The sequence below is a fragment of the Protopterus annectens genome, chromosome 3.part1, assembly GCF_019279795.1.
Source record: "Protopterus annectens isolate FY-2018-M chromosome 3.part1, PAN1.0, whole genome shotgun sequence".
Classification (NCBI taxonomy): Eukaryota; Metazoa; Chordata; order Ceratodontiformes; family Protopteridae; genus Protopterus; species Protopterus annectens.
The window spans coordinates 1,064,467,888-1,064,484,700 of NC_056732.1; the positions used below are offsets into that span (position 1 = coordinate 1,064,467,888).

At 44.5% G+C, this 16,813-nt stretch overlaps 1 protein-coding gene across 1 annotated transcript in view; it reads left to right on the forward strand.

The window, feature by feature from the left end:
* LOC122797748 (CMP-N-acetylneuraminate-beta-galactosamide-alpha-2,3-sialyltransferase 1-like) overlaps positions 1-16,813 on the forward strand; it is a 696,724-nt gene that overhangs the window by 123,231 nt on the left and 556,680 nt on the right. Inside the window, exon 2 of the mRNA XM_044066273.1 lies at positions 2,490-2,669. Coding sequence (XP_043922208.1) covers positions 2,490-2,669 — 180 coding nt within the window. The remainder of the gene's footprint in view (positions 1-2,489; positions 2,670-16,813) is intronic.

A 16,813-nucleotide genomic window follows, 5' to 3' on the forward strand; every position in this document is an offset into this window, starting at 1 on the left:
TCCCCTCACAACTACCAGCTAAAAAGGTTCTGCACAAGGACTTACAGACAAGCATGGAAAGTGGACGTCCTATCTTTCAGCTGGAAAAACCTATTGGTATATGCCTTTCCTCCACTGCCTCTCCTCCCCAAGGTACTCCTAAAGGTCAGACAGGAGAAGCCAAAGATGATACTGATTGCCCCAGACTGGCCCCACCAGTACTGGTATCCGATCTTAAGGAACTTGTCTCAATGCCCAGCCTGGACCTTACCTCAAACACATTTTCTACTGTCCCAACAAAACAATCAGATCCTGCACAGCCAACTCAGGACTCTAAATCTGGCAGCATGGCAGATAATGTAGCCATACAAAGCACACCTCTCAGTAAAGCTGTGATGGATGTCATTTTGGAAGCCAGAAGGCCTAGTACTAGAAAATATTATGCTGGAAAATGGAAGAGATTTTGTGCTTGGAACCAGACACAAGGAACTGATATAGCTGTACCAGATATTCCTCATATTTTGCAATACTTAAGTGAGATGCTGGACAAAGGCCTTTCTTTTTCATCAGTTAAAATTCATGCCTCTGCCATATTTTGGCTCATTACAGTACAGAGCCACCAATCTTTTCTCACTTTTTATTAAGGCAGTACCTCAGATCAGCCAAAAACTTAAGGCCTCCAAGGAGATCACCAATACCTGCATGGGACCTCAACTATGTCTTGGAAAAAGTCACCCTGCCTCCTTTTGAGCCAGCTGTTACTGCTGATATAAAGTTTTTATCTTGGAAAACAGCTCTGCTCCTAGCAATAACTTCTGCAAGATGGGTATCAGAGCTACAGGCACTCATGGCTGTGGAACCTTTTATCATTTATTATCCAGACAGCATCTCTCTAAGGACAAACCCAACATTTATGCTTAAGGTGGTGTCCAGTGTGGCCTTTAACCAAACTATTCATTTGCCAACTTTTTATCCAAATCCACAGAACAAGGGGGAGAGAATTCTGCATTATTTGGATGTACACAGCTTAGATTTTATTTGGACAGAACCAACGTTTTCAGGAAGACAGAGCAATTACTAGCGGCATATGCTGCAGGATCGCAAGGAATGGCTGTCTCCAATCAGACTATTTCAAAGTGGATAGGCCACTGCATTCATTTCTGCTATTTACAGCATGGCAAGCCAGTGCCTAAGGGCATTAGGCCATATTCAACCAGAGCTGCAGCCACTTCAGCAGCCTTTCTCAGGGGAGTACTAACCAAAGACATTTTAGAAGCTGCTACTTGGAGTTCAGTGCACACTTTTACAAAGCACTATCATCTGCCACTCTACTCTAAATCCAGGGCAGGCATGGCCTCAGAGCTGCTCCTAATGCTGTTTAGCTCCAGCCTCCCAACCATAGCTTTGAGACTCTACCCAAATGTAATGACTGCAACAGTGAAACACGAAGAACATAGTACAGTTGTGTACACTTAGCATAAATGTAGATGCTCGAGTGTATTCACTGTTGCAGTCCAGGTTACCCGCCCACCATCCCCCTTATTTCTGCAGGAACTTATCTTTCCTTCTCTGATTTATACAACCTATGTAGTGTATTTGCTTGTAGATGAAGGTAAAGTTTATATTGGTGCATGTGTTTTTACATGCACACACACACATATATATATATATATATATATATATATATATATATATATATATATATATAATTTTGGCTACCCCTTAGGGGGGCACCTGACATCTGGGTCAAGAAAAACTGAAGAAAATGGTGTCGGCTGCATCTTTTATACCCCTGATGACCTGACGTCAGGGAAGGGCCAACAGCAACCGACACAGGACCCAAGACTTTGGGATTCAGGCCGACTGAGGGCATCCTGCCAGCAGGATTACCCAAATGTAATGACTGCAACAGTGAATACACTCAAACATCTACATTTATGGTACATGTACACAACTGTACTTTACTTACTTTAGTAATATATCAATAGAAATTTTGCAGGAGCACAGGTGTCCTGTCCCGGTTTGTCCCCTTTGTTGGTTTCTTGTTTAAAAACTGATGATTTGTATGGTCAGTGTTCACATTGTACTGCTTAGCACTTTTACCTCAAGTAATGTTACCAGCATTCTTCTAACAGTTCATCACCTGGTCTGTAGGTGATGCAGGGTAAATGTTGGTATTGTATAAGGACTACCAGCCTTGCACTGGTGTTAGATGGACATTAGCTTCCATGGTGTGGGTTAGGAGGAGGACAGTGCTAAGAGAAAAAAGAAAACTTGTGATGCTGAAGCTTGTATTTCTTGTTGTTGTACAAGTGTCTCATCTGAATACTGCTAGTATGATAAATACTGATGTAACTGTGCTTTACTGGCTGATTTTTCAGCTTTTTTACATTTATGTTATTTTGTCTTCTTGTTTTATGTTTTGTAGTAATATTGTTATAAAGGATTGTTGAGTAACATTTTTCTGGTGTGTTGACCTTTTTTTCCTTTTTCATTTCTTTTGACTATAGGCTAAATCATGCTCCAACGGTTGGCTTTGAGTCAGATGTTGGCAGTAAAACCACTCATCAGTTCATGTACCCTGAAAGTGCAAAAGATCTGCCAGAAAATGTTAGTCTTGTGTTGGTTCCCTTCAAGACTTTAGACTTAAAGTGGATTGTCAGTGCACTTACAACAGGAGATATAAACTTGTAAGTAGATGGAGTGCTTAGTGAGCATATTTTAAAATAAATTTGACTGTACAAAAAGGGAAGGAGCTTAATAAAGGATTTTCAAGTGGAAATAGATTGTCTACCCTGCTTGGATTACTTCTGAATACTTACTAGAGTTAATAATTCTATATAATAATATTTAAAAATAAGTTATTGTTTTGATTTAGGACCTTTTTAAATTTGCTACTTCTACTATCATTTTCTGATTTTTTTCTGCTTTTTAATATACAACAATTAACTAGACATACAGGAATTGAAAAACTTCCATACAGAGAATTTTTTTACACTTTTTATTTCACGTTTTAAAATAAAATGCATACTGACCACAGTTTCCTGTATCCCACACACCCCACCACCCCAAATATCCTCTTGACTGTACAAAAAGGGAAGGAGCTTGTATCAGTGAGACTTCAGAGTGAAACTATGACAGCTGAGGTCAGTGTCATGGCTGCAACTTTTTTTTTTTTTTGTAGTAATTTCGTAAATCTGTTAAAGTAGCTTTAATCGTTTGGTATTCAGAAGACAGTAACAAGAAGCACGTCATTTTGAAGTAAAGGCACTGAAAGTGTGGTTAGCTGAGCAGTTTTGTTTGGGTTTAAGAAGACTGCAAATACAGTTTATTGGAATGTGACTGATCACTGCAAAATGCATGGTTTGTAATTGTATTTTATTTATTTATTTATTTTTTGCAGTGATATGCTGCCATTTACATGCACTTGCATACTTTGTCCTAAACAACTTTAAAACAGACAGGTTGCTTATACTCCATCTTATTTTCTCTTGTGCACAGATTCTTAAAGTAACTGTTATCTGCTTCATGGGGTGCAAGGCCCATTGTCTCAAGGTGAAGCACTCTCCTTAATTATCTTTTGTTTGCTTAAACAGTGTTTATGTGCATGTTCAACGAGAGGTTGCTATTCAGATGCAAGATGCAGGCTTGGCTGGCTTTGCCCACACTTGGTCTGATGTCAGACCAGATTTTTGTAGCAGAGTACTGTTGGGATGAACACACCTTACTTTGGATATCCTTGTGTACCTGGTATAAATAATAATGCCCAGCCACTTTCAAGCTCTTTTTTGATGCCTACAGTAAATGCACAGTACACCATTTACTAAAGAACGCACATACAGGTAATGGTAACAACTTAAGGACAAAGCATGTAATTATTCCTTTCTGGACTTCTTTTGAGTAAAAACAATACTTGTAGACATCTGTGACATTTGTCCCACATAGTGTTGGGCATGTTTGCCCCTACTTGTGTGTGTAGCAATTGTTTGCAAATGTGAAATTTCCTTTAAAAATAGTTATGATTAATGCATCTGTTTTGATGTACAAGAACACAGTGTTACTACAATCAGTGTTTGTCAGAGGTTTATGCTGCTAAGGTGAGACATTTTACTGTCTGGGCCTACCTGATCAAGAGGAGGCTAGCAACCTTCCCTGATAAACCTGCCCATGCTTCATACCCCATCATAGTTTTTCCGAGCCCCGTCAAAGGAGAAGGAAAATGAGTCTAGAGTGAGCATGGAGCCAGAAGACTCCTTGAGGGATCTTGAGTGCAAGTATGTTGGCACTGCAGAGGCACTAGATCAGTCCCTGTTCCTGATGTTTGCAATAGCTATGGTCTCTAGTACTGCACCTTCAGAGATTATCATCCTCTATGCTTCTAGAGTGAAGAAACAGTGGAACTTACAGCATCAGGAGCGAAGATGTCAACTGTCGAACATAAAGGTGGGGAAAGCAGTCACCAGTTGGTATTGTCAAGAAAGATTTGTCTGACTAGGCACTTGAAGCTCAGGGATGTACCTCTTGGGTTCCCAAATCCCCAGTGGCCTCATCCAAACTTAAGATCCATTTACAGCCAAGGACCTGAGCTCATGCCTAAGCTTATTCCTGGTGGATCACTAACTCTCTGTCAGTTAGTCAATTAACTTTATCAGGCTTGATTCTGTAACTTGGTTACAGGAGACAGGAGCCTGAATCCTGTACACCAACTACCAGACTGCTGAAAGAGTTGTGAGCTTCTGCGGAGACAAGAGCCTGAATCCTCTACACCAACTACCAGATTGCAGATGAAACTGTAAGTTTGAGTTTTAGTACATTTTCAGGGAATTAATGCGTTTCAGTGCATTTTCAAGGGAATGTGCGAGCTTCGTGTTTCACTGTTGCAGTCATCACTTGTGGGTTATCCCTGTTGGCTAGCCCTCGGCCGGCCCGAATACCAGAGTAAAGAGTATCCCTCCTGCGTTGACTGCAGGTCACCAGGGACTGACGTCAGGTCATCAGTGGTATACAGCAAGGCAGTTGATGCCATTACAACAGTCTTTCTTGCCATGGTGCCCAAAGCAGAAGCCATTTGCATGTGTGTCAGTTGGCTGTTGCCAGAGTGAAGAAAAATGACTAAAGCTAAGTACCCCATTGGGGATCTTTTTCTTGCACTAACCAATGTCTGAAAAAGTAAGTAATTGTCTCCGCTGTAGAAAACAAATACCACACCAAGACTTCCATAACCTGTATGTAACTTGTTTAGGCCCACACCACGATGTCCCCATATGTTAGTTCTGCGCTCTATTTAATGCTAAAACCATCCGATGTAGAGCTGAATTTGTAGATAGACATTTTAAGGACAATCCTTCTCAGTGTGAAATGATGTCAATCAGTCAGCCTCCAGTGGATATCCCCAAAAAGAGAAAAGATAAACAAAGGAACACCCACAAAAAGTTAGGCCTAAAGACGAGACTACCCTGAAGTCAGCCACTAGCACAACGGCATTCAGTGAGACACCGACACAGCCCCTGACCACAGCTGCTCTGCCACCTCAGACCTCTACTGAGACCCATTCAGAGTCTGGTACGCCACCGGATCACACTACACCTGTCGAGATTTCGGTTGTCAGCCCGGCGGTCGGGTCTGGAGCCGCTCTCCAGGCTCCGGCTTCCGAGGAGGCCTTTCAGATAACCAATGCCAGACACAGACCAATGGCCACACCACCAGCTACAGCCGCACCTGGGCCCATCTAAACACTGAGGCCTAAAAGCAAGGCCACTCCTAGAAAAACTCTTTCCACAACTCCCAGTCACTGTTTTCCTTAAGCCCAGCCTGCTCAGTCACAGAAGGTTCTTAAGATGGCTGAGGGGTCTGAGCACACTCATCAGAGGTAATCAGGCTACCCCATGCAAAAGAAAAAGGGACCTTTCCCCAGAGATTCTCTCAGAACCTGACACTGAAGAATCAGACTTTCTGGGCTTGTACAGTGAACAGCAGCTCATTACTGCCTTTGAGGATTCTGATGCCGAGGAATTCATCCCGTCTACATCTCCCCCTGAAGACCTGTCATTTGGAGAGACCTTGCATACCCTCAGGGAGCACTTCCATTAGGAAGCTCAGGACTATCCCCAGTCTAAGAAGTGACTAAGAGAGCTTCTGGACCTACCCCAGCATAATCCCTTAGCTATTCCTCCCATTTTGGATGTGGTAGAAGATGTCTTTACGGAGTCTGGCCTCACCACTGATGCCCTGCCTCCTGCACCCAGAAAGCCTGATAGAGGTATTACAGGGTGCCAGACTAACACAAATATTTATTCAAGAACCCAGCAACCTACCCAGAGGTCATCACCCAGGGGCCCACAGGGGCTAGGGCCAGTTCCTCCAAAAATCCTATACCTTCTGACAAGTATAGCAGAGCCCTAGACAGATGGGGTAAAAAGTATGCACCTCTGCTACCTTAGCTATTAGAGCTTTTAACTGCCAGTTCCATATGCTTAAATGTCAGCAATATATGCTGGAACTAAAATTCCTCCTTACCAGAAAGTCCAGCTTCTAGAGAACTGGGAGAGCTCTTACACACCAGCTCTAAAGTGGCAAAGCATTCCCTCCACTGTGGGTTCGATGCCCTAGAAGCCTCTAGCAGGGGCTGCTGTTTCGGGGTCAGTCATTAGGAGACATGCATGGCTAAAAGAGCAGCCTCTGCGAACATGTTAAATCCAAACTCTTAGACACCCCCCTAGATAAGGACCTCCTGTTTGGATCTAAGGTGGAGGAAGTAATTAAGAAAATAGAGGATAAGGCCAAGTCAATGCAGACAGTAACGATTTTCTCAAGGTGCAACCTCCCAGATTCAGCAGGAATTTTCCCACCAAACACTAGTTCTTTCCTTCCCAATCCAAACCTGCACAAAGGAAAGGGTGCAGGGATAGACCCCCCCCCCTGCCAGGCAGCAAATACAAGGCCAGCAAGAGGACAAGACAGTGTCCCTCTGCAAGCCCCAAAGCAGAGAGTTCTAAGTCCACTCCCTACCCTAAGGACTCAGTGACTCCACCTCCCCCCTCTGCTCCCACCCCCAAGGTTGGGAGGGCATCGGTTGCTGTCACCCTTACCCTGATGTCAGGTTGTCAGGGGTATAAAAAATGCAGCTGACGCCATTTTCTCCAGTCTTTCGTGGTGCGTGGTGCGCGAAGCAGAAGCAGTTCGCAAGTGCCGGTCGGCCGACTCCTGAGATTTTCATGTTCGAGTTTCAGATCCAAAGTCTTCATTGAAGCCAAGTACCACATTGGGGAAACTTTTTTCTTGCTCCAGACCAATGTCAGAATAAGTTAATAATTGTATTTCTTGCATTCCTACTGTATTCCTTGCCTAGGCCCTGACCACGACGTTTCAAGTTGTCGGTTTTGTGCTAGATTTAACCAACGCACTATTAAGCGTCAGTATGACTTTGCATTAAGCTATTTTGGACGCAGATTTAACTATAAAATGTCGTTGGATAGCCATCCGACTACCGGACTTCACAAAAAAACTCAAAGAAAAAGACAGGCAACCGAGGCACAAAACCGACAAAGCTTTTCCTAAGCCAGTTGCCAGTTCTCAGTGAGGTGCTTTCGCAGCCCCTGACGCACGCAACTTTAGAGCCGCAGGCCACTATCGACTCCCACATGGAGTCAGCTAGGCAGCTGGAAACTCAACAGCCACATATGCAGGCCTCCATGCCCAAAAAAATAGATGCTCAAAATGGCCGAAAACTTGATTACCTTGATCAGGGGTTCCCATCCCCCTCCTGATAAGAGGCCTAGGCAAGAGACAGACTGTGAATCTTCAGATCAGGTTTCTATTTCTTCTGATTCCTCTTTTGATCAGGAATATTCACTTCCCCCCTATGAGGACTCTGATGCTGAAGAATCTATTCCTTCAGCTTCTCCTCCTGAGGACTATTCATTTGGGGAAACCTTGCATACCATGCAGGAACATTTCCACTGGGAGAGCCAAGATTTTTCAGAATCTAAAAAGAGGCTCAATGACTTCCTTTTACTACCTCAACACAGGCCTCTAGCCATTCCACCTGTTAGACATTGTAGATGATGTGTTTTCAGAGTCTAGACTGACCCCTGACTCCTTACCTCCAGCTCCTGTTAAGCCTGACCGATATTACAGGGTTCCTGACTCTCATAAATTCATTTTCAAAAACCCTACTGCAGACCCAGAAATTATTTCACAGGGTCCCAATGGGGTTAAAGCTTCCACTGCAAAAAACCCAACCCCCTCTGACCGAGATTCTAGGGCACTGGATAGATGGGGAAAAAAGGTTTACACATCTGCTACCTTGGCTATAAGGGCCTTAAACTGCCAGTTTCATATGCTCAAATATCAGCAATATGTCATGACATTGCTTAAACAGAAAATGTTGGTAAATTCGGAATGGGCAGAAAACAAAGAAATGCAGGATTTATTGCATGCAGCTGAACAAGTTGGAAAGCATACTTTGCAATGTGGTTTTGATTCTCTAGAGGCCTCCTGCAGGGCCGCAGTTACGGGTTCTGTAAGTGGGAGGCATGCTTGGTTAAAGGAACAAAATCTGCCTGATCATGTCAAAGCTAAATTATTAGATGCACCGTTACAGCATGATACCTTGTTTGGTGTTAAGCAGAAGAGGTATTAAAGAAAATGGAGGACAAAGCTAAATCTATGCAAACTGTCAAAGGTTTTTTACAAGTGCAGCCACCTAGGTTTAGCAGACACTGGCCTACAAAGAATTGGTCCTTTCCAGTGTCAGACAGATCCCAAAGGGGTAGATCCAGATGCCCTAGAGGCAGATCCCAGGCTCAAGGTTCGTACAGGTCTAAGCAATGGGGTGCTTCTACCTCAAAAGTGGAGAAGACAAATCACAACCATACAGGAAACAGTCCCAATGACTTACCCTTGCCTGCACCAAGCACTTATCTCCTGGCAGCACCCTTCGGGGGAAAAATAGCACTTCTTTTCTCAAAATTGGCACATTATAACCCAGGACAAATGGGTGCTAAACATAGTGTTGCAAGGCTACAAGTTTCACTTCCATACCCTGCCAAAGGCAAATGGTTGGCCAGATCTGCCAAAAAATCAATGGGCAGAGGCACAAAAACAAGTCTCATCCCTCATGGACATGGGGGCTATTCAACAAGTGCCTCAGCAAGAGCAGGGACAAGGAATTTACTCAAGATTGTTCTTGGTACCCAGAAAGGACAAAGCATGGAGACCAATACTGGACCTATCTATTCTAAACACTTTCCTGGATATACCAAAGCTCAATATGTTGACCTTGCAGTAGCTTCTGCCCATGCTGGGCAAAAAGGCTTAGCTCGTGACTTTTGACCTAAAAGAGGCATACCTGCATGTCCCAATCAGGCAAACATGCAGAAGATGCCTCAGATTCAAGGCTGGCTCAATGCATTACCAATTCTCTGCACTGCCCTTTGGCTTATCTACTGCGCCCAGGGTCTTTACAAAATGCCTGGCACCAGTAATTGCATTCTGCAGACAAAGAGGAATACAAATATATCCTTACTTGGATGACTGCCTCATTCAAGCAGAGAACAAGGACATTCTACTACAGCATCTGGCATTTGTGAAAAGACTTTTAACATGCCTAGGGTACACAGTCAACGAAAATAAATCAAAACTAGTACCCTCTCAAGAGATAATATTCCTGGGTGCAAGCTTGAATACAACTGCCCAGATGGCTTATCTCACGCCAGACAAATAGACAACTGACTACCTACTTCAAAGGATTGGCAACAAAGGCCCAGTTATCTGCAAAAAAAATTCTGTAGGCTTTGGGATTCATGGCCTCCTGCATCCTACTAATTCCATATGCAAGACTGCATAGGAGAAAACTTCAATGGTACCTAAAAAGTGTCTGGACGCAACATTGCCACAGCCTGGAAACATTGATTACTCTCATTCCCTGCCTGCAACAGGAGTTTTGATGGTGGGCAAAGGTTTGTCACCAAAACAAGGGATAGCCATTTTCACTACCCCCAGCCAGGCAGAACCTAACAATGGATACATCAGGTTATGCCTGGGGGGCTCACATGGCAAGAAGAGGCATTCAGGGCACCTGGTCCACAAACCAAATGCATCTACATATCAATCAAAAAGAGATGCTAGCTGTTCAAAATGCCCTCACAGCCTTCAAGGATCTAATTCAACCGGGACAACTACTGATAAAGACAGACAACACCACGGTCATGTGGTATATAAACAAGCAGGGGGGCATGCATTCTTACCCCTACCCCCTTTGCTGACTAGACATGGCTTTGTGGGACACAGCACTGACTTACCAAGTTCATCTGCAGGCACAATTCCTGCCAGGAAAGGAAAATACTCTGGCAGACGAACTAAGCAGAAACCTCATGGATCCCCACAAGTAGCACCTGGATCCACAAGTCTTCAGCATGATAACAAGAAAATGGGGATGCCCAGACATAGATCTATTTGCCTCCCCTCACAACTACCAACTAAAAAGATTCTGCACAAGGACTTATCACAGGCAAGCATGGAAAGTGGACGCCTTATCTTTCAACTGGAAAAACCTATCAGTATATGCATTTCTTCCACTGCTTTTCCTCCCAAAGGTACTCCTAAAGGTCAGACAGGAGAAACCAAAAATGATACTGATTGCCCCAGACTGGCCCCGCCAGTACTGGTATCCGATCTTAAGGAACTTGTCTCAAGGCCCAGCCTGGACCTTACCTCAAATACCTCACCTTCTGTCCCAACAAAACAATCAGATTCTGCACGGCCAACTCAGAACTCTAAACCTGGCAGCATGGCGGATAATGTAGCCGTATAAAGCACACCTCTCAGTAAAGCTGTGATGGATGTCATTTTGGAAGCCAGAAGGACTAGTACTAGGAAATCCTATGCTGGAAAATGGAAGAGATTTTGTGCTTGGAACCAGGCACAAGGAACTGATACAGCTGTACCAAATATTCCTCAGATTTTGCAATAGTTAACTGTGATCCTGGACAAAGGCCTATCTTTCTCATCACTTAGAATTCATGCCTCTGCCATTTTGGCTCATTACAATACAGAGCCCACCACTCTTTTCTCATCCTTTATTAAGGCAGTACCTCAGAGGAGCCAAAAATTTAAGGCCTCCAATGAGAGCACCAATACCTGCATGGGACCTAAATTATGTCTTCGAAAAACTCACCCTACCTCCTTTTGAGCCAGCTGCTACTACTGATATAAAGTTTTTATCTTGGAAAACAGCTCTGCCCCTAGCAGTAACTTCTGCAAAACGAGAGTTAGAGCTACAGGCTCTCATGGCTGTGGAACCTTTTATAATTTTTTATCCAGACAGGGTCTCTGAGGACAAACCCAACATTTATGCCTAAGGTGGTGTCCAGTGTAGCCCTTAAACTATTCATTTGCCAACTTTTTATCCAAATCCACAGAACAAGGTGGAGAGAATACTGCATTCTTTGGACGTGCACAGTCAACTTAGATTCTATTTGGACAAAACTAAAGTTTTCAGAAAGACAGACCAGTTACTAGTGGCATATGCTGCAGGATCACAAGGAAAGGCTATCTCCAAGCAGACTATTTCAAAGTGGATAGGCCACTGCATTCATTTCTGCTATTCACAGCATGGCAAGCCAGTACCTAAGGGCATTAGGCCACATTCAACCAGAGCTGCACCCACTTCAGCAGCCTTCCTCAGGGGAGTACCAGCTAAAGACATTTTAGAGGCTGCTACTTGGAGTTCAGTGCACACCTTTGCAAAGCATTACCATCTGCCACTTTACTCTAAATCCAGGGCAGGCTTTGCCACTGCAGTTCTGCAGGGCCTCATAGCCGCTCCTAATGCTGTTTAGCTCCCGCCCCCCAACCATAGCTTTGGGACTCTACCCAAATGTAATGACTGCAACAGTGAAACACAAAGAACATAGTACAGTTGTGTACACTTACCATAAATGTAGATGCTCAAGTGTATTCACTGTTGCAGTCCAGGTTACCCACCCACCATCCCCCTTATTTCTGTTGGAACTTATCTTTACTTCCCTGATCTATACAACCTATGTGGTGTATTTGCTTGTAGTTGAAAGTAAAGTTTATATTGGTGGATGTATGTTTTATATATACATAGATACATAAATTTTGGCTACCCTTTTGGGGGCACCTGACATCTGAAAAACTGAAGAAAGTGGTGTCTGCTTCATCTTTTATACCCCTGATGACCTGATGTCAGGGAAGAGGTGGGCAGCAACTGACACAGGACCCAAGACTTTGGAATTCAGGCCGACTGAGGGCAACCTGCCAGCAGGATTACCCAAATGTAATGACTGCAGCAGTGAATACACTTGAACATCTACATTTATGGTAAGTGTACACAACTGTACTATTCTCATCAACAAGGAAAAATCCCATTTCCAACCCACAAGACAGATCACCTTCTTGGGAGCTCTCCTGGACACATCCTCCCAGAGAGCCTTCCTCTCTCCAGAAAAACAAAGTTTTCTACCCCAATACTTCACCAAATTAGCTCACAGGACACACCTCACAGCAAGGAGGTTCCTGCAAGCTCTGGGGAACATGGCATCCAGTTGGTGCCCTTGGCCAGACTGCACATGAGAAAACTGCAATGATACATAACCTATGGTGCCAACACACCGTCTCTGGAGCTACAACTACCTCTGATTCCCTGCTTAAGGGAGGAACTCCTATGGTGGACAGAAGTCTGTACCCTGAACAAGAGCCTACCATTTCTCATTCTTCCACATGCCCAGACCCTCACCACAGATGCTTCAGACATGGCCTGGGGGGCCCACTTGGGGACATATGCACCCAAGGCACCTGGGACCACAGGGACCTACACCTCTGCATCAACCTGAAGGAAATGATGGCGGTACTTAGGGCTATCACAGCCTTCAAGAGCCACCTAAAACCAGGGGTGTTCCTCATCAAAACATACAATACCACAGTCATGTGTTACATCAATAAGCAGGGAAGAACACACTCCTACCACCTCTGTCATCTAGCCATGGTACTCTGGCAGACTTCCTCTTTGATGGGCCTACGTCTGATAGCCCAGTACATCCCAGGGGAGCAGAACACCCTAGCTGACCACATCGGCAGAAGTGTCCTGGTCCTTCACAAATGGTAGCTTCGAAAGAAGACCTTCCACAACATCACCTGACTATTGGGGATCCCATAGGTAGACCTCTTCACCTCCGTAGAAAACAGACAGTTGGACCAGTTCTGCACCAGGGAGTTCCATGCCTCTCAAGGAAGGACTGCTAACCCAGGAAAAGGGGTCAGTACTGCATCCCAGTCTGCAAACTGGGATGCAGTACTGACCCCTTTTCCTGGGTTAGTAGTCAGGAAAAGGGGTCAGTACTGCATCCCAGTCTGCAAACTCTCGGCCTATCCACGTGGCTTATACCCCAGAGGCGGATACCAGACTACAGTTGAGCAAGCAGGTCCTGGATATCATTAAAGAGTCCAGGAGGCCTAGCATCATGAATTCCTACTCTGCAAAATGGAAAAGATTTAATGCCTGGTGCCAAACTAAGGGTACAAAGAGCTCCCTGGCCACCGTCACTTTGATTCTAGACTATCTGTCAGAGCTAGTGCAAAAAGGATTATCTTACTCTTCTATCAAAATTCATGCCTCAGCTGTCTCTGCCCATTCACATACAGAGTAACCTTTGGTCTTCCACCCCTGCTAAAACAATTCCTTAGAGGGGTGTCACACATTTCTGGTTAAAGGTTTATAGTGCCTGAATTTTTGAACTGTATCTTACTGAAATTGGTACACCTTGTTTGCTCTAGCATAGACTAGATCCAGGCCTGCTGAATCTAGCTTTGTTTATATGCTTGTTGTTTGTTTGCTTGTTATTTCCCTGGAAGCTAATTACACCTAATACGCGGCTTCTCTGCATTGCTTACTGTACTTATTTCCTTGTTTCACTTGAAAGAAAGTTACTGTTTGTCGTTTTTGCATTTAGTTACTTGTAACACATTGCACTCAAGTTACCTGGCACTTGCTCACTAAAGCAATTATATAAATCAGCACTAAAAATTAAAAGCACTACACAATCACTCCCCACTGGCCCTTGTTTTCAATTATTAAGGAATTCCCAATATTATTCTAGCATGTCCAAAGGTCAGTTGTCAATCTCCTCTCCGGTCCAGCTGGTGAATCTGGGAATCTTGAGGCAATGTTATAACTGCCTCATGTACACAGACAACCCTCTCCTCCTCCCACATAACACAAATACTTGCGAGAGATGCAGCTATTTAGCCAAACTGGAGGCTGAGCTCTCTCAACTCAGGACTGGCAAGACCAGACATAAGGAGAAGGCAACTACACACACCACAAAACCAGCCTCACATAATGCTACCACACCACTGAATCAAACACATAAACACACAAAGACATACTCGAGGCTCTGAGAAAAATTTACCTAAACAGCAGAGGCCTCCAAAGCAGACACCCAAACAACTGCTACCTCAAGACACCCCACAAGCAACACATAAACCACAAAAGCAGTGTGCAAAGCAGTCACAGCCCTTAAGGCCAAATACAACACCAAACATACTTGTCATAGGTGACTCCATAGTCAGACACACTGGCGTCCCACTCACCAGGCTGAACAAGGAGAGGGTCACAGTAAGCTGCCTATCGGGCTAGAATCTGCCACATAACACAAGCACTCGGGTCACTCCACGGCAAGTACAAATATGACACAGTCATTGTCCATGCTGGTGTGAGCGACCGAGACGTACCTCCCTGGACTACATGAAAAGAGACATAGAGGAGCTCTCTGATTATGTAGCCCAGGCAGGTATGACCCTGACCCTGAGCAGTATCCTTCCTTCACCAAGAATGATGCCACAATATAGAGACAAGATGATCAGCTTTAACAATTGGCTTAATGTCTGGTGTCATTCAAAGGGGATCCAGTGTCTGTCTGCCTGGGATGACATGCTTGACAAGCCACGCTGCCATGAGGACGGCTTGCACCTGTCACCCTGGGATTCGGATATTGGCTAAGGCTCTTGCCACCCCATAGTGCCTTTTTAGGCAAGGCTCAAATTCTAAACCTACCACCCTAGAAAACAAAATGGGAAGAAACTGAGGGTAATGCTGCTCAATGCCAGAAGTCTAAATCTCAAAATGCACACACTCGAGGCCCTTCTCAGTATGGAGAACATCGATGTCTGTGCTGTAACTGAAACCTGGTTCAAGGCTCCTGAGAGCACCCCGGCACTATTAGGTTTTACCACATATCATGCGTTCCGGCCCCAAAACCCGGACCACACCACAAAAGGAGGGGGTGTATCCATATTCATAAAGGATACCCACACCTCCAGGTTGGTGGCAACGCACGAAGCTTTGGAAACCATTCAGGTGCAACTAACCATAGGAAAAACTGCTCTACAAATTGTAGCATGCTACAGGCCACCCTCTCAAACTCAGGAACCCCACACAGCCTTCCTGAAGACACTGAAGGGTATAAATGCATCTCCAAACACCATCATATTGGGTGACTTCAACTACCCGAATATAGACTGGGAACATTACTCAAGCCCTAACTTTCTAGCCCAACGGTTCCTGGAGTTCATAAATTCAAATGCCATGGAACAGCTAGTCACTGTTCCTACGAGAGGAGAAAATATACCAGATCTCATTATCACAAACATGGGGACAAAATGCTCCACACCGAAAGTATATCCCTCATTGGTGAGATCTGATCATAAACTAATCTCACTGGAAATCCACATCCGCCCCACCCCAAACAAAAAAGACCACAGTGAAGAACTTCTCTAAAGCAAACTTCACACTACTCAAGACTGGTGTGGTATCCTTCAAGGCCTCTGAGCCAGTGGAAACCACAACCCAAGCTGCGGAAGCCCTTACAAATGCCTTCTATGAACACCTCCAGGACTGCATGGATCAGGCAATCCCAAATAAAACCAAGACTCTTTCCACAAAGGGCAAACGTCCAGTCTGGTGGACCCCAGCCATTAACAAACTTTACAATAAAAGGAGAAAGCTATTACATGATGGAACAAAATCCATAAAAGGGAAGTCACCCCTGATCATTATTAGTAAAAAAATATGAGCACTCATAAAATCAACTAAGGCCAATTTTGAGAGTAAAATTGCCATGGATTCAAAGGACAATCATAAGGCCTTTTTCAGCTATGTTAGGAACCTGGGTGGAAACTCCCAGATATGCTCAGAATTAGTCCAAAATGATACAAAAATCACTGAAACCACAGACATTGCCAACATACTGGCAGACAGGTTCAGTGCAAACTTCACCCCCCTCTTCCCCCCTAAAGGAGAGATAACTATCCCAGCAGAGTGTAGCCTCCCAGACATCTCAAATGCGCAGGTGAAAGCTTCTCTCTCTAAAGCTAAAAACACAGCATCAATGGGACCAGATGATGTCCCTGGCTGTGTGCTACACGAGCTAAATGAGGAATTAAACCCGCACACATAAGGCAGCTGTTTAATCTCAGCCTTACCACAGGATACGTGCCCAAGGAGTGGCGTACGGCAACTGTGGTCCCACTCCACAAAGGTGGTGCCTCTACTGACTCTGGTAATTACCGCCCCATAAGCTTAACAAGTCTAGTCTGCAAAGCTATGGAGAGGATCATAATGGAGCTCATAAACAAAGATATAGGAGACTTGCAGACATTGGACCCGACCCAGTTTGGCTTCGTCAAGGGAAGATCATGCCTTTTGAACTTGGTCGACTTCTTCGAAACAGTCACCAAGGCCATTGATGAGGGAAAGGCAGTCCATACAGCCTACCTTGACCTTGCAAAGGCTTTCGACACAATACCCCACTTG